Source organism: Monodelphis domestica, chromosome 3, assembly GCF_027887165.1.
Source record: "Monodelphis domestica isolate mMonDom1 chromosome 3, mMonDom1.pri, whole genome shotgun sequence".
Lineage (NCBI taxonomy): Eukaryota > Metazoa > Chordata > Mammalia > Didelphimorphia > Didelphidae > Monodelphis > Monodelphis domestica.
The window spans coordinates 173440466-173466747 of record NC_077229.1 but is presented as its reverse complement, the minus strand read 5'-3'; the positions used below and the strand labels follow the sequence as shown (position 1 = coordinate 173466747).

Genomic DNA, 26282 nt, shown 5'->3' with positions numbered 1-26282 from the left:
CCTGTTGAAGCTGTAAATTCCAACTGTGTGTATTATGAATTTACTGCTATAACTAGAGAGTGTTATGAGAATCCTTATCTAGTGGCCATTTTTAGATACCACGAGCCTATCCAAGCACCTAATAAAACAGTTATCAGAATGTCTCTATGTGTTGATAAATATAATTGACAACAGTGCCTGTCAACAAATGCTTGGCTATTTCTTTATCACTTGGGTCCTTTCTCTTTTCTTTTTACAGTCTTTAACTTGATGATCTTTTTAACTTTCATGGACTTAAATCTCTATCCTGATGACTGCCAGATTTATATATGCAGCCTTTATCCTGTTATAATTAAAATTTTCTGGAGACTGTATGTTAATTTAGTTTTTTTAATTGAAAATTTTTATTTAATTTATAATATTTTTATTGTTACATGATTCATGTTCTTTCACTCTTCCTCCCCGCCCTCTGTAGTCAACGCACATTTCCACTGGATTTTACATGTATCATTGATCAAGAGCTATTTTCATATTATTGATAATTGCACTAGGACGATCATTTAGAGTCTACATCCCAAATCATATCCCCATCAACCATGTGATCAGGCAGTTGTTTTTCTTCTGCATTTCTACTTCCACAGTTCTTTCTCTGGATGTGGATAGTGTTCTTTCTCATAAGTCCCTCAGAATTGTCCTGACTCATTGCATTGCTAATTAGTTAATTTGTAAAAATTAAAGAGAAAATTACAAGATCACCTGAATTTGCCAGCCAAAAGAGGCCACACCAGCAAGTCTTCAGCCCAAGCAAGCAAAGAGCCCAAAGCTTCTCACATCCTCAGTCCCTTCTCTTATGAAATCCATTGATATCACTCTTTCTGCATGTTTGGATAGTCTTGACCTTAGTCTGGATCAGAGGCCAGTCTTCCAGGAGTCACTTGGGACTAGAGGCCAGCTTTTTCCAGGCTGCTGGAAAGCCATGAACTCTCTGGCATCCTCCCATTGAATGAATTTGTGCCCAGGGTGGGGCTGACATCAATCAAAATGGGTTTTCAAAAGAAATAAAGGGTAGAATTTATATTAAATTCACAGTCCCTCTTCTGGGCTTCAGATCCATATCACCAGCTGCATTTTAGAAAGTTTGAACCAGATGTCTGATAGACATGGCAAACTCAACATTTCTAAAACAATTCATTCTTTCCCCAAAGCATACTTGTATTCTGAACTTCCCTGTTTATCTTGGGAGTGCCACCATCATGATTTTGATAACTCAGGTTTACAACTTCACTATCATCCTTGATTCATCATTCTCTTTTAGTTGTTCAGTTATGTTGACTCTTCATGACCACATCTTGGCAAAAACACTGGAATGCTTTACTATTTAGTTCTCCAGCTCATTTTATAAATGAGGAAATTGTAGTGAACAGGGTTAAGTGACTTGACCATAGCCACAAAGCTAGTGTCAGAAGCCAGATTTGAATTCAAGTCTTATAGATTCCAGGCCTGGCACTCCACTGGGCCACCTTGCTGCCCTAGCATCCTTTACTTATTTGTTCTACCTCAACTCCCTCCTCATACCAGTCCATTCTCCACACTATTCTCTAAGTGGTTTTTTGAAAGCAGAGGTCTTTTCATGTCACTTTCCTGCTCAGTAGGCTCTTAGTGGTTCCCTGTTTTTCTCACATGACACTCACATGTCTTGATTCTGTATCACTGTACTGGAAATCCCTCAAACCTGGAATTCACTCCTTTTTCATCCTCTTAAATTCCCACGGTTCCCTTAAGAGTCCCACCTTTATGAAATCTTTCCTGTTCTTCCCAGATTTTAGCATTTTCTTTCCCCAAATTATCTTGTACATTTTGTATAGTAGTAGTCTCTCAGTAACTGAGAATGACGATTGTCTTTGTGCGTTTTCATCTATGGATAAATAAGTATGCACAAAGACACTTGTGCGTGAAGGAGATTTAAGTGGAAAAGTCAATGCACAGAGACAGTCCCACTCTCTTGGCGTTGGAAACCTGGATCCAGTGGCACGAAAAGTCGTTACACCTGGAGACTTCCTCAGCTGCATTGGATAGCCGTGTTGTCTTTTGTGCTCCAACACGCCCTAAGCACTCCACAGTGCTTTGCTGTGTCGCCCTCTCAGCTGTTGAACCTTCTTATTGGTTTCTTCTATCTGTTCAGCCGAAGCAGTCTTCACATGCTGGGTGAGCAAGGCCCTGGTTCACCAGGGGTCGATGACCCGATGGCTACCCTCTGAAGGTTTAGCTGGCCTGTCGAAGCCGTTGCCCAGGGTGTGGCCGCTGCCACATGCTAGCAGTTACTAGGAGCCACAAGTGAGAGCTGGGGGTCAGGTGGGGGTCAGAGGCTGGAGAGCTGCCCTAAGAGGGCACGACAAGCCCTCCATACCAGAGATATTACTCCTCCCTGAGCACCCCATATACCCAATTACACCTTGCTTAACCACACCCCCAAGGGAAACAGCAGTGATTAAAATTAAGCTATAAATGAAAGTTTGACTAAATCATAATTATTTTCAAGGGTTGGTAAATTTCGTGCCAGCCACCGCGGTCATATGATTAACCCAAATTAACAAATCTTTGGCGTAAAGCATGTTTAAGCAAAAATATTAAATAAAGTTAATACTTAACCAAACTGTAATACACTCTAGTTAATACTAAAATAAATTATTAAAATAACTTTAACAAAGCTGACACATGACAACTAAGATACAAACTGGGATTAGATACCCCACTATGCTTAGTCGTAAACTAAAATAGTTAAATAACAAAACTATTTGCCAGAGAACTACTAGCCATTGCATAAAACTCAAAGGACTTGGCGGTGCCCTAAACCCACCTAGAGGAGCCTGTTCTATAATCGATAAACCCCGATATACCCAACCCTGTCTTGCCAATACAGCCTATATACTGCCATCGTCAGCCCACCTTAAAAAAGACAAAAAGTAAGCAAAACTACTTTCCATAAAAACATTAGGTGGAATAAGTCATTTACCAATTTTGAATTTATCTTGGTATAGGATGTAAGTGTTGATCTAAACCTAATTTTTCCCATACTGTTTTCCAATTTCCCTAGCAGTTTTTATCAAATAGTGAGTTCTTGTCCCAAAGGCTGGGATCTTTGGGTTAATCAAACACTAGCTTGCTAAGGCCATTTACCCCTAGTCTATGCCATTGATCTACCCTTCTGTCTCTTAGCCAGTACCATATGGTTTTGATGGCCATTCTTTATAGTACAGTTTAAGATTGATAGTGCTAGGCCCCCATCCTAGAAGGGCAATAAGGAAGCAGGGGTTTGGGGAAGGGAGTAATAAAAGGGAGGGAAAAGTTGGGAGAGGGTGATTAAAAGATCCTATAGAGAAGGAAGAGGGGAATAAAAAGGTTAGTGGTGGAAAGGGGAGTAAAATAAGGGAGGGGGAAGGGAGGAGTGATTAAAAGCAAAATACTGGTATGGAAGGAAACAGTAAAAGGAGAAAAGGCAGAATTAAAAAGAGGAAATCAAGATGGAGGAGAATACATAGATCAGGGGTCCCCAGACTTTTTACACAGGGGGCCAGTTCACTGTCTCTCAGACTGTTGGAGGGCTGGACTATAAAGACCTAACCCTAACCAGGCAGCAGTATACAAAGTGTGGAATCCCCTCCCCCAGATTGCCACTCACCATGCTGACGTCTTCCATTGTGCAGCCTGTGAGATTTAAAATGGTTGAGGTCTTAAACTGTAGTGATTAAAATAGTGGTAGATATAAATTGTGATAGATATAAGAGAGGGTGAGTAAATTTGACCGCAGAAATGTTTCACTACAGTGTCTTGGGCTTAAAATCAAATATAAGGTGGTCACCAGGGAAATATTCCCAATTATTCAAATACCCAAGTCAATTGGGTTTTATAGAGATTTTAATTAACAATACAATGAGTAATCAAAGAGAGAGAGAAAGAGTATAAAAGGAATAAGTATGAAGGGCCTCAAAGCCAATATGGCCTAGACCTGAGTCTTAAAAGAGAAATAAGTCAGTTTTTTTATAATTCACCATAAGATCTGTCTAAGTAAGGATTTCTAATGACACCAGGCCAGCAGCATCTCAGCTGCTTTCACCAGCTCCCTCCTCCATCTGAATGTTTCAGAATCAGTCTCCTCAGAATGAGTCTCTCCAATCTGAATGTTTCAGAATGACTTCCCAGCTCTTCCCTGAGCTCTTATTTTTAAGGGCAAAAATCTTCTCTGTCACCTCCCCTAAGTCCTTATATCTAACAATCACTGTAGATGTTTCTAAAGGACCGCCCATTCTTAGTCCACACCTAAGAAGGTGTGGATTTTTGAGTAATTCACACCAGGAAAGCTCTGAGTAAGTTTTCCAGTTCTTTGTTCCTTGTAAATTCACAAGTTGCTTGACCTTTATAGGTACTTAGCTTAAGAAAAGTATGGGTTTAAGTACTTTTCATTGTTCAGAAAAGAGTTTACAACTTTATCTTCCCCTAGGGCAGACTCAAGTAGGTAAGGTAGAATTCTCACATTCCTGCTTTAAGTAGAGTTCACTGCCCAAATGGGGAATGGTCTTAATCCAATCTTATAAAGTAGGGTCTGGGAAATTTTAAGGTTTACAAGCCACATAATCCTTTGCACAACTTTAAGGCATCACACAAAGGATTATGTCACCAGTACTGTACATGAGCGACACTGCGATTTGAGGCGCCGCCACATACAGTGCTCCTCTCAATGACTACCAATGAAAGAGGTGCCCCTTCCGGAAGTGTGGTGGGAGCCAGATACATGGCCTCAGGGGGCCACATGTGGCCTGTGGGCCATAGTTTGGGGACCCCAACATAGATGGTAATCATAATTGTGAATGTGAATGGGATGAATTCACCCATAAAATGGAAGTGAATAGCAGTGTGGATTAAAAACCAAAATCCTACCATATGCTATTTATAAGAAACACATTTGAGGCGGGTAGACATACACAGAGTAAAGGCAAGAGGCTGGAGCAGAATCTGTTGGACTTCAACTGAGAATGATTATTCACTATGATTAAGTGAAATTGTGAATTTTAGATTTACTACCCCCTGCTTAGCCTTTAGAAATTCTAGCAACCAGGAATGTATATACCCCTACTTAAAGATTAACTGTGAGGAGGATGGCCTATGACCGACATGTGCTAGCAAGTGACAAATAAGAAACAACTGACAGACCCCCTGGGCTGTCCTAAGTCAAGCTTAAGCTACCATTGGTACATGTGAGATGCAGGAAGTGATGTAAAGAACGGTCTATATATTTTGCATCACTTCCTCTCTCCAGTCTCTCTCACAGAGATGTTGGGCTCTTTCACGTTGGGAGCTGGTGGTGGTGTTCTTAGCGTGCTTGGTGAGTGGTTTAGGCTGATTCCTTTTTTCCTTTACCTCCTAAAATGCTATCCTCCTAGGAGGCCCCTCATCTTAGAGGAGGCCTCATGGCTGGAAGCCAAGTCAGATTGAGAAGGTCCCTTGGCCTAGGCCTCTGAACTACTATCTGGCTTGCCAGAGCAGTCCAATTCATTTCTCTTTCTCTTCTTCTTAATTTCTTTCTACTGATGAAATTAAACCACCATAAAAATCCCAAACTCACTTGAGTATTTTATTGGGATTGAATTTTAATCCCTGGCAACCACTAGTATCATATATTCAGTTAATAACCCCAAATTTTACCCTTAACAGATACATGCCAGGAATGAAAGACTGGTTTAATATTGGGAAAACCACCAACATATTTGACCATATCAATAATCAAACCAACAGAAATCACATGATTATCACAATAGATGCAGAAAAAACCTTTATCAAAATACACCAGTTCCTATCGAAAAAACTAGAAAGCACAGGAATAAAAGGGCCTTTCCTCAAAATAATAAGTAGTATCTATTCAAAAACATTAGCAAAAATGATCTGCAATGGGGACAAGTTAGAAGCCTTCCCAATAAGATCAGAAATGAAGCAAGGTTGCTCATTATCACCACTATTATTTAATGTAGTACTAGGAATGCTAGCAATAGCAATTAGAGAAGAAAAAGAAATTGAAGGAATTAAAGTAGGAGCAATGAGCAATGAGGAAACTAAACTATCACTCTTTGTGGATGATATACTTAGACAATCTTAGAAAATCAACTAAAAAGCTAGTGGAAATAATAACTTTAGCAAAATTGCAGGATACAAAATAAACCCATGCGTTTTCTTCCCCAGCTAGGCTTTAAGCTCCTTGATGGCAAGATCTGTTTTGCTTGTGTCTTTTTTATCCTTAATATTGTTGGGTATGGAAAGAACCACTGCTGTTACTTGCTTTTTAAAAATTATTGATACAATGTCACTACATTTATTTGGTAAGTAGTACTGATGATGAATGAAGCAACTGTATACAAGCGTCTAATGTCAAAATTTTGATGGCTGAAACTATCTTAACAGTGACGTTTCTGAAATGAATGTTACAACACAAGAAATGTACATGTCTTAATTTTATTTCCATTAGAAAAAAAATTGTCATTTAGAAATTTTTGGTCCATTAACTTCTTTCTTTTGAATTTTTTTCCTTTCCATTAATTTTTGCCACAAACCCAGGAATTTCAATTATAACAGTGGAAATTCTTTTTTTTTTTGAAAAGCTGATGGTTTTTTGAGGGATTTGCCCTCTTTTAAATCCTTGGCATTATATGCAACTAATTGAAAGAACGTGTAAAATAATTTTTTTCTGATTAATTTTGCTTATAAAAATTAAATAGTTAATTATAAGAACATCAGCCAAATATTTCTCAAATCATGAACTTAGTAGAATTTAATTCCATAAATGTTAATTTTTCACTTTCAGATACAAAAGAATCCCTAGAGAAAAGCTTTTCTCTGCATTTATTACTAATGTTTGTTTTTATTTAATTTTGTAAGAGAAATACTATAATTTCCATACCCGAGCTTTCACTCTCAGTATTGTGGATACACGCATGGTAAATGTTGCCCTGTAATTATATTCTCTATCAAAACCTTTAATTCACATTCATTTTTGCCTATTATGTAATTTCTATACTGGAAAGTCTTACATTTTATTAAGGCATATAGTACCTGATGTTAACTTCAAGAATTAGAAGTAAATTGATCATTATTCCTAAACCAAATACAATTGGCAAAACACTGGAAGGCATGATTTATAGTCATGATTTTGTGGGAAGTCCTGAGATTGCTATGGCTTCAATTTCAACACGTCCTCCCTGTGGGAAAAATAATGAAATAATGAAGGTGATTATGCACTAATGAATATAGTTCATATTAAAAAAAATACAATGTTATTCCAGCATATCTCAAGCTTAAAGTCATTTAACATGCCAAATAATGGCAAAAGAAAAGCAGTAAAACCATGGCTAGAAAACAAATGTTAAGCAGTAGAGAATTTTAAGTAAATTCAGTGGGAAGAACATCCTTGTAGGGAAATGAACATTGTGATTTGAGGTGAGGAAAGAGGAACTAAACATATATATATATATATGAACAAGGACAGAATCATGTAAACTAACTCCAGTCTGATATATGAAAGATAAAAGATGTACTCTAAAAATCAGACATGCAAGAAGATGAAAGCTTTTAAGAAACGAAATACATTAAATTTCTGTAATACTTATCCAAACATATTTCTACCGTTTTAGGTTTAAATGGTTATTCTGGACCTCAATCTAGCAGGAAATATAGTAGCAGCTGTGTCATTAATTAGTTGAGATACCTTATTTAAAATGAAAATAACTCTTTGAAGTATCAAAATATCTAATTTGATCTGGTTGATCACAACCAAATTGGGATAGGTATTAACATTCACATAAGGATGGGAGTGAGATACAGCAGTTCTGAATCTTTTTGGTTTATAGATCCTTTTACAGTCTTAAAAATCAAGAACAGCGCCCTTCCCCCAGAACTTTTTTTGGGTGGTTTTATCTATTAATATTTAACATACTTAAAAAGAAAAATGTCTTAATTTTGATCTCTTCATGAAAGCAAGGCTTTTGAAGACTCCCAGGGATTCCTGAAACATACTCTGATAAATGCTGGTTTAGAGATTATTTTACTAATTCATGGGAATATTCAGATGACACAACAATTCTCTAAGATGCTGAAATGCACTGGTAAAGGGATTTTCCTCAAACAAGAATTCCCTATATCAATGAAATAAAGTCTAGTTCTTCTCTCTTTCTCCATGTGTTGTATATCTTCAATACATAATGCCTTTAAATAAAGAGCATGAATTGCTTAAAAAATATCCAGTAATGCTAGTTGAATATCTGTATTTTAGAAATTAACATCTAAAATAATGTGTCACGTTAAAATAACTTACTTTGGGCAAAGCAGCAACCTGGTAAGCAGCTCTGGCTGGAAAATTACTCTTGAAATCTGGATTTAAAAGATTTAAAAAATTTATAGAAAACATTTTCAAGACACATTCTAAAAAATATATCAATTAAATATCAAGAATCTTATTTAAGTACACTCACAGAAAAAAGCAAGACTACTTTTCCTCTATATAATTACATTATATAAAATACTCTGATGATTACTCCTCAGGTGACTCAACACCTTTCTACTCGAAATGTTTTAACCTCCTGATAAAAAGATAAAAGATATTCCTATGGCTTTTGAATCTTTGATTTTTGAATTAAAAAAACAAACTAACTGTGAACTTTGAGTTCCATATTCATTCCCTCCCTTCTACACCCCAAATGGAGTTCCTACTATGTGCAAGACACTCTGGGATACAATGGTTAATTAGGCATTTCCTTTTCCCTAATGAACCTATAGTTTAATTAAAGGAGACAAGACCTGCACTGTAACAAAGTATAAAGCTTATAAACACTGACCTCATAGTTTATGCAATGTTAATTCCAATGCCTTCCTTGTCTACCTAACAAATGAGCATGGTAATGACTCATGGTCCCACATCACCTCCAAAATGCTTAACTTTGAAATTCTACTCTTGAACCCTGAAAATACCATTTATTCTCCCTAAAGCTAACATTTGCCTTCATAATGGGCTTTGGTCCCTTGAGCTCTCTCTAGTTTTCCATTCCACCTTTACATTCGCTTCATTTGCCTTCACCCCATGGTGTACAATTTTTTATCTTTCACTAGTTATTACTTGAGAGTTTTTTGATCTTACACTGTTCTGAATCTGTGAATCCTTGTCCCTTTGCAACTCCTATCATCAAATTTCTCCATTTCCCCTTTTGCATTGCTGAATAGTGCTAGAAATTGGGCTGATTTCACCCAATTAAAAATTTTAAGTTCAGCTGGGCCTGTTTAATGACTTTTACTAACAATGATAGCTCCTATCTGTGATAATAGCTAGCATTTATGTAGCACTTTAAGGTTTACAAAGTGTGTTATCTCATTTGATCTTAACAACAACCCTATGAAGTATGTGCTATTTTTAATTTCTATTTGTCACATGAGGAAACTGAGGCAGAAAAGTTAAGTGACTTGACCAGGGTCACAGCATCTGGGACAGAATTTGAACATGAGAATACTGAAGTGATGTGAAGGAGCTCCAGCTCCCTTTCTTCCAATCCTTTTGGCCTCATTTACTGTCTCCTCTCCTCTGGACACAGAAGGAACCCATCTCAATTTGGTGCTGGGGCTAATCGTTCAGCTTATACCCTGGAACCTATTCCTTCTTCTCTGCTCTGGCACAGTCTCTCTGCCTCACACACCTCCACTGGCTCCTTCCCATGAGCTCACCTCATGGGCTTAGGTCTTCCTAAAGTGAGGTAAACTGAGTCATTGACCAGAAAAATGTGTTTTTCCCTGGGAAAGTAGAATTTAGAAATGAGCTTTCCTGTGAAGGTCAGTCAGCTCAGAATAGTTAGAATCCATGAGAAAATAACTCCCTTAGTGCCGGCAGATAGAATAAGATATACAAGGAATGCCTTTACCCCACACCACTGACCAATGTAGTTTCTAGATGATAAGGTTGTTTGCTCCATCAAGGTTATGTATCATAATGAACATTGTTTGCTTTGTATCTTGCACCTTATAAAAACTGCATTGTAATTTCAGTCCAGTGCAACTTTCACTAGCAAGGTTGCCCTGGCCAATTAGGTATGCATTATTAATTAATAGGTTAATAAATGAATATTGGTTCCATTAATTGAACTTCTGGGTGTCCACTCGCTTTATGAAGTGCACCACTTCATTCCAACCCCCAAATACCTTTGGTTGACTCTCCTAAGCTAGTCAGCTGCTCCTCTTGCATTTTGTATTCTCTTCCCTAAAGAGTTTGTTTAAACTGTTATGCATGTGGTGCTTTCATTTCTTCACCATTCATTCTTTCCTCAAACCTCTTTAATTTCACTTTTGCTGCCACCATTAGTAAAACTACTCTTTGAAGGTAATGAATGACTTCACATTTTAAAATATAATGGCCTTTTTTTCTGCCTCATTGATAGTATTTTTATTTATTTATGTAATCAACAGTCACAAGAGGCTGTATATTTTCCGGTCGTTTTCTTACAGTCAATACTGAGATTATGAACATGATGTTTACTGTGAAGAATTATTTGCAAAAGCCTTCCTGTTCCTTTCTCATATTTTCATCAAGGATACCCTTGATACATATATAGATCATTCTTATAAGATTTGATAAAAATGAAAGAGATATAGTCTGGATATTGGTAGATATTAGTAACTTCCTGATTCTTTGGGGGACCAGTTATCACCTCTTAAATACATATCATTTAATAAATGTTAATAACTAAAGATGATCCATGACAATTCTGCACACAAAAGAGAAACAAACAAATTACTTACATTGCTTGTAGACTTCATTAACAGCATTGAAGTCATTGATGTCAGCCAGCAAAACAGTTGTCTTTACCACTAGAAAACATAGTGGTCATTATGTGAGACTTCATTAGACCCCAAACTTATTTTGGAAAAAGAATAGGATTTTATGCTTTTCTTATGTAAAATGTGAATAGAGTATAATTTTAAAAGGAACATTACTTTTTTATATTACTTTATATGGAGAGAAAAATGATTTTACATTGATTGCTAGATCAACTCAAAGAAAAAGGTCCAATGATAGCACCTGGTTGAAAATCTCAAGTGAGTGGGTGACTCAAGACCTATGACTACTGAACAAAATATTGTAAAATATTGTAAAAGCCCATAAACAGCCTTTCCCCCCCATTTTGCATTTGTTAATTGTCACATAGATGATGGATGAACTCAACCTGGCTAACAACCTTTAGAGAATTTAATAAGCTAAGAATTTAATTGTAATGTTAAGGGGTCTTCAGAAATAATTTTAATTAACTAGTGGTTTCTTAATGGATGAGGTTTTTTTTTAATATTTATATTTTAAAGAATGTTGTATTAAAGGTAGAGAAACAAAGAAATGTTCCTACCAAAGTATTTCTTTGAAGCAGGAAGCCAAAAAGAGCTCCTGCAAAATTCTTCAGTTTAATTTACTTCCACCAGAACAATCTAGATTTCTTGGTGATATTCTAGACCAAATAAGCTTTACTTTGTTTAAGAATATATTTGCCTAGGTTGAAAGATTTGCTATATTTGTAAAAATTGTACTACTGTTCTTTATTAAAAAAATGTTAGTGGATCATGGCCAAATTTGAAAAAGAAAATGGACCTCATTTTTGGGTGAGAAACCTTTGTATTCTACCTTTCCTTAGCTGACACACAGTGTCAATAATTGTAAGCTATATATTTTTGATTTTTAAAAACATTTTTATTATTGTTTTTGCTTGCATGTGCAATATACTATTTCCGTTTTATTTTTTCTTTCCTTTTTGTATTTGAAGCACATATCACCAGAACTGATATTTTCTTTAACTTTTTTGATTTTGCAGTAATATAAGTTTAAAATATATTTGCTATAATGTCAATGCATGCCCCCAAAGCTTTAGACTATAAAAATGATGCCACTGATTGTTTAAAAAAGGAATTATGGGACTTTGCTTAATGATTCTGTCTGATTCCAGGACAAGAGAATACAAAAAGAGCAACTGCACAGTGCCAAAGAAGCCCAAAACTAAATTGCATAGTACCAATCATGCACAAGGTCAAAGAGACCTACCAATCTGGATGGGATTGATGAAAATTTCAAGCCAAGACAAAAGGACTTGAACTTGTTTGGAGTTCGAGGTTGCGGCTGTTTAACATGTGTTAAAGGCAGGTCTTCCTTGTCCCACATTCTACCAAGTATCTCAAATTTGGCTCCTACCTGGCTCCTATAATCTAGTCCCTTTTCTATCTTTCATGGTGTGGCAAACTTTCTATAGTCCTGGCTACTGATTGGGTAAATGCCCAATTGCTTAAATCATTTTAATTGGACCCTGATTCAAGGACCTGCTATGGATTTATTTTTCCTTTACTTAGAAATTTTACACATAAGACTTTGATAGTCTTATATTTCATCCAGAACTTATTTTTTATTTGATTTTTAAAATATTTTAATTTATTTACATTTTTATTTATTTCTCTTGCCAAATGATTCATATACCTCATAACTCAGCCATGCATCCCTAAGTGATCCCTGTGTTTTACAACACTCTTTTCAGGGGGGAATATATTATTATTATTTTAAATTGCAAATTTTAAATTCTTTTTTAGAGTAATTTTTGGTTAAGAAACATGCTACCTCTCCAAATCCAGAAAATGAACTCTTCTTTGAAGGCACCATGAAGATGCATCAAGAAGATTTAGAATGAACTTTGGGTGTGGTTGATTGAACTGAAGTTTGATTGAACATTTAATTTGAATGTATACTCTTATGCCAAAAGGGGACTGCCCCCTAACTGGCTTTTTGTCAATACACCTATCAATTGGTGGTTTTGTTCTCTTTTCCTCTTATCCTCAAATTATTGCAATTTCAAAGTTGGTATGTTTACAAGACCCACTAGAGATACTAGTCTTCCGCGGGTCTCAGAGGAAATGCATGATTGAAAATCTGTTACCCTAAAAAAGAACTACATATCCCAAGAGCCCACTGACTTACTGTCATTATGTACTTCCTGTAAACAGAGGATAAAGGGCATGGGCTTTGGAGGCTCCTGCTCTCTGATATAGAATTGGCATTGATGGTGGTGAGTGGAGTTGACTAAAAAATGGCTAACCAGCCATGGGCACATAGTCTTTATTTTGTATCTTCTTTATTCCTTGATTTCTAATCAATTCATTAATTGATCATTAATAAATATCTTAAAATATAATATTATTATTGAGATTTAATTTTAACTTTTACAGCATTCTATTGTATATCTGTGTAAATCTTTTCCTTCAGTATTGATTCTAAGATAGAAGGTGAGAGTTTTAAAAAAAGAAAAAAAACCTTAAGTGAGAGGACATTCAACATCCTGTAAGGCAGCCCATTTTTTTTGGGCCTCTCTTTTAGCACATGATTTTATTATTGTATGCTTTCAAGGTGGTACTGTGTTAAATTTTTGTAAGAAACAGATCATTACCTTTACTTTATTTGTTTTTAGGTAAGAGGGAATGGCAGTTAAACAGTGATTAATTAAGACTATGGTTATGAAATCGGGAGGTTTTCTGATTATCTGAGCTGAGAATTGAAGAATGAAACAATAAGTTTGATCACTCTAAGTCAGCGTGGATGGAGGAGGCTCCCGGGAAAGGGGACACTATGGTAAAAGATCATTGGCTTGGGAAACTGTAGCTAGAGAGACTAGTTTAGAATACTTACATAATATCTAATCTGAGGCTAGGTGTTATTAATATGCTATTTTAATTACCTTCCCTGGTGTTATAATGTTAAATTTGTATATTCTCTTGTAAATAAACTCTAAAACCATACTCTTGTCATCCGGAATTGATATTTGGAGTAAAAGAAGGAATATACATCTAAATGAAGCAGAAAAAACAGGAAAATCCAAAACCCAAAGAATCAAGAAAGTTTAGAGTATTTCTCTAGTTTCTGGGATTCAGTATTTAGGATCAATGATGCTTTAGAAAGAAGGAAGTAAAACCCTTGAGGTATAAACAAAGGTCTCTTAGATCTTAGATAAACAAGGTGGGCTGGAATCCCTAGGAAGGCTGACATAATTCAGTAAAATCTAAAACTGGATCTTTCAATAGTTATTCTGCCACCCTGTAATTCCTGGTTTTCTGCTCTGGAGCCACAAGTCTATTCATATTCACTCTCCCAACACTTATAAAATAGTATCAGTTAACTCACCATGAGTGTAATCACAGCCTGCAGCTTTCAGAATTTCCCCCATGTTTTTAAGTGCCTATAATACAAAGCAAAAAGGCTTAAGGCATTGGTACCAGAAAGCTATCATTAACTTAAATCCATCATCTTTTAACATCTTGCCATTCAAGGGCTTTATGTGACAGAAATATTTAGATTGAACTTTAGATTCTTTTCAATCTTTTTGCAAATGAGTTACTGGCATCCCGTTTAATTGTTTACTGCAAACCAATGAGAAGCAACAGCCTTTTATATCTTGTTAGGTGCCTAACTCCTTATTAGAGTCTTGTACTGAACCACTTTCTCACTGTAAAGATTTTTGATAAACTGTAAATTTTCACTAGGCTTATAGTCATTTCTTTGATGATACACTGCTATGACTCTATAAAGGCTAGTTTTTGGATAGACATCCAGTTCTTCACTCAGAGCCTACTCAGCCTGTTATGACGTGCCCCAGCTTGGGCTCTTCTGATTTGGCACTGAGGTCTCAGCATTACTTTCCTGGCACAAAGAACAGACTTTAGTGGAAGAAACCAATATGAGCTGAGTGTATTTCTAAAACATGTGAGATTCATCACTTAGACTGATTCTGAACTGCTCAATATTTAAAAAGAAAAGAAAAATTCAGTATCAAAAGTATCTTACCTGTTTGGCCTCCTCTGTCACCCCTCCTGGCACAAGCTGTCCACTTGAAGGATCCATGCCTATCTGTCCGGAGATGTACATGGTTTTGTCTACCAGCACTGCTTGACTGTTAATGAAAAGGAGCAATTATTATGCTTTAAATTAAATTCTAAAAGCTTATTAAGTAAATATATAGTTTTGACCACACAGAAGTATTTATTATTTTTTTGTGGGGGAGATTGGGTATTCATTATATTAATGAATGTTGTTTCTTTTCTCCCAAAACTTGTTGAAGACAAATTGTTATTTATAACTAGTTGGAATAAAGATTCTAAAACAAGTGTTTTGGTCAATGAGCTTTTAATGAATAAGAGAATGTTCCATTTTTGTGTATTTTTAATGAAAAACCTGTAAGTAAAAAGAGCAAACTATGCTAGTATTGACTGAATGGTTATAAGCATTTAAAGGAATCCTACATTTGAGATAAATTTGGCGGTCACTTACATTGCTAACTAAGAAGAGAAAATCCTGATATCTTGCATCTGTTTCTGAAATCAGAGAAGTAAGCAATTTAATAGATCTATGAATTAGTTTAAAGTTGATTTATTTACAATTTTTCCCTCTAATTTTGTTATGAGTAAAAGAATCTATCTAGCAAATATCACATGTGGCTTATAGTACAGGCTCTTGAGAGCTAGAATGGGTGGGATTAAATAGTGCTTCCAAAGCCTGGAAAGAGAGAAGTCATAAAATCTGTTTATTTAAAAAATGGCCATCTCTGCATGACTTACCTTGGCCCACAAATAGATAACCGTTAACCTGTTAATTTGTAAACTTCTCTAGGGTTGAACACCATCAGCAAGAGCTAATATTTACCAAATATCTGTCACATGCCCTAATCTCTATTTAAAAGAATAATTAAATCTTTCTTTAAATATAATTTAGCCAGACATATTTTCATCCTCTATAATTTATTTTAGGAAGTGTTTTTTGACACAACGGCCTAATGGAAAGAACAATAAATTTGGCTCAGAGAACACCTGTATTTAAACTTTGGCTCTGCTATGAATGTGGTAATTGTAAAAGTAATTTTATTTCTTTGGGCTTCAATTTCCTTAGCTGCAAAATGAAGAATTGAATAAGATGATTTCAAAGGTCCCATCTTGGTCTTTTTGTTAGGAAAAATTTCCAGACACTTGACACTTCTTTGATTACAAGGGCTTTATGAAAGTGGTGAATTAGTGGGGTACTGGATGAACTAGTCCTAGACCAAAGACTATACTTGACCAACCAGAGAGGCATATCCTATCTTCCAGCTCAAAAGACCTCTAATATTAAAAAACATTTCCAAAACATGATCTGTTAATAATTTTAAAAGCTTAAATACCATCTAGGAAATGTTAGAAATGGATAATATGAATGCAATAATAGTGAGAGGTTTTCCATTAAACACAAGCTTCTTTTGGGTTTGTCTCACAGATTTACTGAAAAGTGCTGATTGGTTAATTAGTGACAACACCCTCTCCATTCTATTGCCAAGGCCAAAATGTTCACTTGCTACATTTGGCATTTTCTGGACAGACAGTCCTGAGCTGGGACACAACATAACCAGAATACAAATATAAATTAAACAGAATTTTTTTTCAAATGGTTCTTTTTAAAAATACGTTTTTGTTGATGTCTCCTGTCATCATTGTTATTCCAAGTAATCTCCTCTCCCAGGGAGTCATCTCCTAGAGCAAATAATAATTTTTTTGGGGGGGGATTAGTACAACTGCTTGATACATTGAAAACAAAACAAAACAAAACAAAAAGCATAATGGATTGGGGGATCTCACCTTTCTTTGATTCCTGCATGATCTTTATAATTTTGTTACTTTCATTTTTTTTTGGTTTATAGTTGATCTCATTTATATTTACATTGTAGTTATTGTATATATTATTTTCTTGGCTCTGCTTATTTCACTCTGCATCAGTTCATATAGATCTTTCCATATTTGTCTAAATTCATCACACATTATTTCTTATAGCACAGTAACATTCCATTACATTCATATACAATTTATTTAATCATTCCCTAAATGAAAGGCATCTACTTTGTTTTCAATTAGATATCATAAAAAGTGCTGCTATAAATATTTTTATGTATATGGGGATTTTCTTCTTATCAATAACTTCCGAGGGTACAAAGGCAGGAACAGAATTTTTAGCTTTAAAAGTATGGACATTTTGGTCAATTTATTTGTGTAACTTCCAATTTCTTTCCAAAATAGTTGTGCTATTTCATAGCTCTATCAACAATTGCCAAGAACCATGAATGTCAGCATTGCCATTTTTGGTTATTTTTGCCAATTTGCAGGTATGAAGTTAAACCTCAGGATTGTTTTAATTTGCATTTTTCTTGTTTCTAGTGATTTAGAGAATTACTTCATGTGGTTGTGAATGCTTTGCAATTCTTTGGAGAACTGTTTGTTCATATCCTTTGATCACTTATCTATTAGGAAATGACTATTAATTATATGTGTGTATGTTGTTTATAGACCTTATGTGCCAAACCTTTTTTTTCCCCCCTATTTGATCACTTCCTTTCTTATGCTAGTTTGCATTACTCTAGAATGTGCAGTTTTTCAATTTCATATAACCAAAATCATCTAGTTTAACTTTTGTAATTTCCTCTATGCTTTGTTTGGTTAAATAGATTGCCTGCCCATTGCTATGAGAGATATATGATCTGTTTTGCTTTTGACTTTTTCATATAATCTTTAATATTAAGGTCATATATCCACTTAAAATGTATTGTAGAATTTTGTATAGGGAACTGATCTAAGTATAATTTTTGCCAGACTGCTTTCTAGTTTTCATAGCAGTTTCTATCAGATAAGTTTTTTCCTAGGTTATTCATATTTTCCACTTTCTCAAACACTGGTTTGTTGAGTTCTATTGTTTCTGATTCTTCCTTGTCTAGTCTGTTCCATGGAACAACCCGTTTTTTTAACCAAGCCAGTCCTGATTACTGCTACTTTAAAATATAGTTTGAAGTTTGTAAGTGCTATTTCTTCTTTGTCCATTCTTTTCCCCATCATTTCCATTTTGGATCTTTTGTTTTTCCAAATGAATTTTGCTATTACTTTGTCATATTCTATGTGGTTTTAAAATTTAACATACCAGTACTGTCTTTTTTATTATATTGGCACAGCCTATTTCTGAGCACTGGATATTCCTCCTACTATTTAAGTTGGTTTATTTCTTTAAGGAATATTTTGTAACTGAATGCAAACAAATTTTGGAGGATCTAGTTGGTCAACTTTGGTCTTTTCCTTTTGTATATTTAGAAAGAAGATTCAGCTGTCACTCAGTTGCTATTGTTGCCTTTATTCACTTCTATAACTTCTATATTTCTGATGTTTTGGGTTTTTGAGAAGTAAATGATCTCTCCAGTTTGGTTCCCCCCCCCCCCCCCCCCCCCCGCCCCGGTTGTTGTAGACTGCAATGAAGGGATTTGGAGAAGGAATAGTGGTGATGGAGAGAAAGAGGGAATGGGGTTGAGAGAGTGAAGAGATCCTTCTTCTGGGGGGAGATAGCCAAATCTTGTCTCCCCTGGGAGTATGTCTACCCAGAGAATATTTTCTAGGAGATGGAGGACAGGAGACTAGAGAAATGTCTTAGTGAGATTACAAGATACCCCCCTCAGAGGAGCCCAGGGCTCCTGAGGTTCAATCTATCCTTGAGAGCCAAGATGATTTCTTATGCCTCTGCTTCCCCCAGGGGCATCAACTGTCAGTCCCCTTCAGGATTTTAGGACTATTCAACTGCCAGGGAGAGATGTCAGTTCCTTGGTCCAGGTCCAGTCTAAATCACTGGGATCTAGAAGTCAACCCCCTTTTGGGGAGAGGTGTGACCCTCCCCAAATCTTTACTCCCCTTAACTATATTGTTTAGAGACTGGCCCAGACCTAAATCTTAAATATAAGGTAATTTATTGGGGTTCAAGCAGGGAAGGGGTGGCAAAGATATCAGGTAGGAAAGAGGGTAAACAGAGAAGTCCTACAAATTGTCCCCTCTAGCAGACTGGCCCTCCAAAGTCTAGGGGTTCAAGGCTTCTCAGTCTTGATCCCTCCTTCTTGCTAACTGCCTTTTAGTCCCTACTCTTAAGCTAACTAAAACTTGAATATAGGAGTCCAGGGACAAGTAAGAGAGAGAGAGACAGAGAGAGAAATCCTTGGAAGGGATCTGTGGATGGCTCTCTTCAAAAGTCTCAATCCACAATCCTACTGAGGACTTTTGACTGCTGTCACTGAGAGTTTGAATGGAGGTATTCAGGGGTTCAGAAAGGGCAGTAGATCACCAAAGAAATAGGTTTCTCCTTAGCTTCAAGGAATCCACTCTCTTCTCCTTCCCCAAGCCAGAAGTGAGTTGCCAGTTGGATCTCCAAGCCTCTGTTCCTTCCTTAGAATGCTCAGCTTTTTTTCTTTTCTTTCTCCTGCTCTTCTTTCAGCAGGTCTCTTCAAGAGATGATCTCTTGTCCATGTAAAATCTCTCTTCTCTTTTTACAAAATGAGCCAATATCATTGAAGTCATCTTTTTTTCCCATTCATAGTTAAGCTCAGCAGCATCCTGGCTACATCCTGAGTTCCACTACTCTTTGAAACTCATTCTGTGTTCTTCAATGTTTTCTGGTAATAGTCTTGCATTATTCAAATTTTGTTTCCTTTATATTGGAAGATCTTTTTCCTAACTGCTTGCAGAACTTGTTTTTCAACCAAATTTTTAAATATAACCACTATGTGTTTTGGAGTTTATAGCCTTGGATTTTCTTTTCCCTACCTGGAAGTGATCTATGAGTTCTTTCAACTGTTATTTCATTTTCTGGTAAACTTAACAAATCATTAGGGGTTTCCTTCTAAAGTATCTTTTTCTAATATTTGCAAATATCTGCCTGCTACGCTTGTGTTTTGTTCCTAAATTTGTAAGGCTGAAAGCTCAAGGTTTTAATTTTCCCAATTTGGTGGAACCTTCTACACTCATGGGAAAATTTTAGCCCATGATTAGACCAGACAAAGAGCTGGACAAGAAACTCTACAGTATGATAATGAAAATAAACTGAGAATTACATTAATAATTCATACATCATGGTAGGAGGGTAATTAAGTCATGTCAGAAGACTAAACTTCAAGCTATGAAGCAATAATTCAATAAACAAGCATTTATGAAATGTCTACTCTGTTCCAGGTAATGATGAGAACTAGATCATATGGTAGATCTCATCAATGTAAATATATTTGGTTAAATCCCATTAGGCAAACATTTAGGGGAATGGACTTACTGATCATGATAAATGTACAATGAATTACAATTGTACAATGAAAGAAATGCCTGTTTTGTAGATGTTGTTCTGTCCTTCATCAGCGTCCAAATCTTCTTCATCCCATTTGGGATTTTCTTGGCAAAGATACTAGAGCTGTTTGCCATTTCCTTCTCCAGTTCATTTTGCAGATGAGGAAGCTGAGGCAAACAGGGTTAAGTGACTTATCCAGAGTCATATAGCGACTCAGATAAAATTTGAACTCAGGTCCTTTTGACCCCAGGCTAGATACTCTCACTATTCCACTTAGCTTTAATAATAATTAACCCAGTTTATCATTCATTAATCAGGCAAAGAGGAGGTGTGCTTTTTACAGAGTAGGTCAATCAGAGCGGCAGTGGAGAGATACAACAAAAGCGAATGCTTACTACTTGTTACAAAGGGAAATAAAGTATTCTTACGGCCATGTCATTCAACTAGACTGAAAGAGACTAAGACCTCTTTAAGAGTTAGTAAGCACTGACTAGTTTACTGTAGGAAACACTAGGTACTTTATCAGATAAAGAAATGGGGAAAGTTTCTTAAACTCTTTAAGTCCCCAAAGTCCTCTTCTGTAGCCATACAGTGATTAGGAGGAAGGGAGACACTGAAGGAGATAGCCTGCTCAGGCATAACAAGCTAAGAAATGGCAAATAGAGTACAAAATGGAGTTAGTTAACTCTAACAGACCACTTCAAGTCCCCAAATTCCTCTTCTAACAGGGAGAGATATATCTTTATTTATTCTTCCAAGAGTTCAATGAAAATAACAAAATATTTGCTGACAGTAAAATATAAAAGCGACATAAGTGATGTAAAGCCACAATATAAAATTTCAGCAGTGTGGAAGCTCAGCACTCTTGGAGGCAGTAGGAGAGTTTAAAAGCCCTGGAAAGGAGACTTTGGAGACTTTCTCTACCACTGACTTACTTGATGACCGTGGCCAAATCTTGTATATTACACTACATTGCAAAATGGGAAAAATATTTGCCCTGCCTACCTCATTAGAATTAACCAAAAAATTCCTGGGATTTTTACTGATTGTTAAACTACCAATTCCACTTTTGGAGCAATTCATCATTCTGCCCCTATTTTTGTTTTTAATTTATATGGAGGGGATGAGTAAGGAGACTTTTTTAGTATTTTCACAAGACAACCAGCTGCAGGTATTTCTAAGGAAATGAGAGGAGACCTGTGTGGTTGTAGTGGTTTGAGGGATTTCTCAGTGCCTGGTGTTTTATGAAGACCCCAGGCTCTAATCTTAAAGTTGATAGTTTAAGTGCACACATAATAAACTTTACATGTATTAATTCAGAAACAAGCAGCTGACCTAGATGTATACCAGGTCTGTTATTCAAGCTCTGATTAAGTGATTATTACTAGTTGCCAAGTACTGTTAAGGTGACTACAAAAGGAAAATGGCAAAAAAATAGGAGACCTATTATGCAGAAAATTATGCACATACAAGATATATGTAGTGTAAACAGAAGATTTATGTGTGTGTGTGTGTGTGTGTGTGAAGGTTGCAAATGGGCTTCTTTAAGGAGGCTTCTGGGTGGGGTGTGGGGTGGGGATAGTATTGAGACCCATCTCAGATTTTAGGTATCATAAGACTTAGGCTGAGTAAATTCACTTTTCCAAAGTCATATAACTGGTAAATAAATGTCTCTGAAAATATCTGTACTTGGGTCTTTCTGATTCTAAGCCCAATCCAAATCAGGGTGGAAAGAAATAATGTAACAATGAAACAAAGAAACTTGGAAATTGGTTAATGATTACCTTCAACAAGTAACATGGCTCAGAAGTGAAACCTTTAGCAGTCTACTGAATCTATAATCACCAGTATAAATTCTTACTTCTTTGTCACTGCATATTGGTGCTTTTGAATTATTTGTCTTTTATGCAATATATCAGCGTTCTGAGCCATATCCTAAAGCCAGATTCTCTGGCAAAGTTTTTACAATAGACCAAGTTCCAAATACAATATGGTATACATGAGAAGCAAGGCAGGCACAAGGGACAGGTGAACCCTGCCCAGGATTCCATCTGATACAGTGACTTGACAATTTATTCTGACTTTTGAAGTATACTGTTAAAAAAAATCCAATAAATGAGGACTGGCTGGAGCAGCCTGATGAATATGTAAATAGTTAAAGTGATTTATATTAAATGAGATAATGTGTAATTTGTTGTTATTCAGCTATGTTTGACTCTTTGTGATCCCATGGACCATTGGTTTTCTTGGAAAGGATACTGGAGTAGTTTGCCATTTCCTTCTTTAGTGGATCCTTTTGGCAGGCAGTCAGAGTTAAGTGACTTGCTCATAGTCACACAGCTAGGAAGTAGCTGAGGCTGAATTTGAACTCAGATCTAACCCACTCTAGGACCAGCACTTTATCTACTGAGCTACATCCTAGGCAAACAGGGGTTAGGTGACTTATCCACAGTCACACAGATAGGATATGTCTGATGTCAAATTTGAACTTAGGTCTTCCTGACTGTAGGCCCAGTGCTCTTAACTACTGAGTCACAGCTGCCTCCCAGGTAAAGTACTATATAAATGCTAGCTGTTATTTATGTATACTCATGTGTATACATCAAAAGATTCATTACTAGCAGTGTGGATACTCTTTCCATTAAGGAAGACCAACTCTGCCTTAACACCTTAGTAGGTTTCATGAACTGGGGTCACTTATCTGAAAATACTGTATCTTGTGGCCAACCCTTCTCATAATGAGATCAACAATTGTAATACTTGATTTATTACTACAATTATGGATAAAAGGGGGGGGGGGCTACACATTTTAGAAAAATTCTCTTAAGGTGCCTGGCACAATCTCTCATGCCCAACAGCAGGCTAATAATTGTTTAAAGTATGGTTTCTTTCATTTTTCTTGTAAAAACAAAACATTTTTATTTTTCAAGTAGGCTAACCAATTTCCCTAAACTTTCGGCCTTGCTTCTTCTCTTGCAGTAGTTTTCCATAGCACTGATCTTAGAAAGACTTAGAAAAAGCCCAAACAGAGGTTCTGGCTCTGGATAAATTTCTGTAAAGGTGGATGGGAATTAAAAGAATACTTTTTCCCCCCATTAAGCTCTAATAAAAATTTAACATTTCTTTCAATTATAAATATGTGTGTACGTATATTACAAAATATAGGTACAAATACGCATAATTCTTGAGGATTCCATTGTTTTCAGCAGACTCCCAAAAAGATCCTGACCAAAAAAAAAAAAAAAGATTAAGAATCCCTGGTTTAAGAGATACAGAAGGGAAAACCAGTTAAAGTTTGGGAGGTTCCTTGAATTTGGAATGTCCAGGTTGGAGTTCTGGTTCCTACACTCATTTACTATGTTCCTTTGGGTAAATTGGTTTATTTCTGGGCTTCAGTTTTCACGTGAAAGCACGAGGGTAGTACCTTTTATCTTTTATTTTTCAGCGCGCAAGTACACAAACGACATAAAAACGACATAAGAAATCCTTTACTATAGTCAAGATTTCCAGAAACTGGAAAAACAACAATCACTTAGCTAGTTTAAAATCGTATCCTGTATTTGTTGCCACAAATAGAATTATGCTGGTCAACAAAAGACCTGTATTCTAACCCCAGCTGTGCCATTAAGCAGCGTGGTAACGTCCCCTTCTCTGGGTCTCAGTTTCCTCACCAGTAAAACAGAGGATCTCTAAAGTCCCTTTCAGCTCTAGCCGCCCCAATTGTGCGTACACAAGCCCATTCTAGCACGAGCCGTTACCTGTAAGGTCCGATAGCAGCTGGTGCTTTCGCTGTGCTGATCACTTTCTTAATCAGGGACGACATATCTAATCTTTATCTTGTTACTCTTTCTCGGTAAAGTTAGCAAGTAAAATAAATACTGCCTGACTTCAAGCTTTTTCCCCTCACTAGATCAGAGGAGGTGCAAAATCTCATTGGCAAAAAGAACAGGCTCTGAAGGCGGCGCTTCACGGCATTTTGGGAGTTGTAGTTTCCCAGGGAAGCCCGGCCACGCGAGAAAGCCATTCCGCCGGCGCATGCGTCTTCCTTCTTACCTGCTGTGCATGCTGCTTGGGAGACGCCGTTTGGAGGCTTCTGACGTGCTGTACTTGGGCCCACGGGTCTTAGGTTGTTCCAGGTTTAGGTAGGTCTTGGGTCCCGCAGCGAGAGAGGACGGACGAGGAGTCAGGGCTGGCTACGGTGGCGTCTTGGGTTCTGGAAGCTCCGGCGTTTGGACTTGGGGCAGGGGCTCCGCCGCCCGGCGCAGTCCTCTCTGCCCCTCTCCTGCCAGTTCCCCAAGTCCGACCCGCGCGGGCTGCAGCCTTCCCCAGGGTCGATGTGGGGACCCTTAACTGGCCATCCGAGCCCATCTCCGTTATTGACTACCGGGGGAAGGGAAAGGAAGGGCAGAATTCCAGTCATCTCGTGCTCTCATTTAAGCGGCCCAGGAAGCCTCTCCAGGAGTCTTGGGGGCTGCCGCATTCTTGTCGGGAGAACGAGGAGGGGGCACACCGGGTGACTTTCTAGGCAGCCTCCAGCCCCACATCTCAGCTCCGGGGCCTGTGCGGCCTCTGCAGTCCCTCCTCCAGGCTGTCTCAGCGGCCTTGGCCTGCCCACCAAAGCAATAATGATGAATTGATATTTATATAGCCTTACAAAGTGCCAGACACATTACAAATTTGATCTCATTTGATTCTCTTCACAAACTAGTGATGTAGATGCTGTTATTATAATCTGTGTTTCTCAGATGAGGAAACAGGTTAACAAATTAGGTGACATCAAAAGCCATACAGCTAGTTAGCATCTGAGTTCAGGTTTGAACTAGTCTTCCTGCCAACTCTCAGTTCAAAGCTCTATTCACAGCATCACTTAAGAATTTGCTTAATCAACATCAGACTGAATCCTCTTCACCCATCATTATCACTTACTTCCTCAACCTCTTTTATTTGTAGTGGCTTTCCTCTGTTAATGTTTTCCTGCTTCTTTTTATAGCTTGTTTGTACATATTTGACTACCTTCCTTGTCGCAGGGACTGTCTTCCTTCTTTTTGTATCCCCAGAACTTACGACTGGCACATAGCAAGTGTATAGTAAAATATTTATTGTTTGATTTTGCTTCAAACTGACTGGACTAGTTGTCTGACTCCTTAAACCCCATCCCCAAGCATTGTTCATCCATCTTCCTGTGTGGGTTAAAAATCATGCATTATCATCCATCATATATTAGTTAGTATTAGTAATCCTAGACTGACAACTTTCTATAGAAAATTAGTGAAAGTTAGGTGACCATCAGAGGGGAAATACCAATCTTTCCTTATGAAGAGTAGAGAAATTCTCCCTCCCCAAGCAGCTTTATATACATAAATACACACCTTTAATTCAGTCTTTTCTAATGTGGCCAAATCCCCCTATTTTGCCCCTTTTTCTTAATATCCCTATGTGACATGGAAATCACTTTAAAAGACTAACAGTCAGAATTAAAAAGGTTAATGCTGATGGAACATTCCTATGGGAAAACTAAAACTTATAGCTACAACATTGACTCCCTGTCCCAAATGTTTCATTCTGAAAGGCCTTGGCTGTGTCTAAACTCTGACTCAACTTAGAAATTACAATCTTGAGTAATTTCTATGAGTTTCATAATGCTGGGAAATTTAAGGAGGGTAACGCAAGATAAAGAAAATATAACATACTCAGACATGTTACACACAGGTAGTGGGGGACAAAAAGAGGAGCATTGTATTGATTTCCTATAAATTATGACTTCATTTCTGTTGCGTCGACCACTCAGAGCAGTGCCTCCACCCTCTCCCCCTCCTAATAATGACTGCATTTTCTTTACCAGCATCTTTATCAAGCCCCCTGTCTGCTCATTAGAGTGACTTTAGGGTGTAGACCCCAAGATTCCACTCCACACACTCTAGTCTTAACTATACCAGGACTTACTGCCCTCTAGTACCCAGCCTACAATGTCAAGCAATAACAGCTAGTATTTATTAACTTTAAGGTTTGTAAAGCACTTTACAAATGTTTTCTCATTTCATTCTTCACAATAACCCTGGGACTTAGGTTCTATTATTATCCAGATTTTACTAAGAGAAACATGCTA

The 26282-nt window shown here is 37.0% G+C and overlaps 2 protein-coding genes across 2 annotated transcripts in view; one reads left to right on the top strand and one right to left on the bottom strand.

The window, feature by feature from the left end:
* Window positions 1-6461: 6461 nt before the first annotated feature.
* On the bottom strand, window positions 6462-24166 carry RIDA (reactive intermediate imine deaminase A homolog). Its single transcript, XM_007488151.3, has 6 exons — window positions 23935-24166; window positions 14864-14969; window positions 14204-14258; window positions 10801-10869; window positions 8336-8391; window positions 6462-7223 (listed from the first exon to the last, which is right to left on the bottom strand). The coding sequence occupies exons 1-6, from the start codon at window positions 23997-23999 to the stop codon at window positions 7167-7169; spliced, it is 408 nt and encodes a 135-aa protein (XP_007488213.1). The 5' UTR covers window positions 24000-24166; the 3' UTR covers window positions 6462-7166.
* Window positions 24164-26282, top strand: part of POP1 (POP1 homolog, ribonuclease P/MRP subunit) — a 35026-nt gene continuing 32907 nt past the window's right edge. The window contains exon 1 of the mRNA XM_001369047.4: window positions 24164-24318. The gene's annotated coding sequence lies outside the window, so the exon portion shown is untranslated. The remainder of the gene's footprint in view (window positions 24319-26282) is intronic.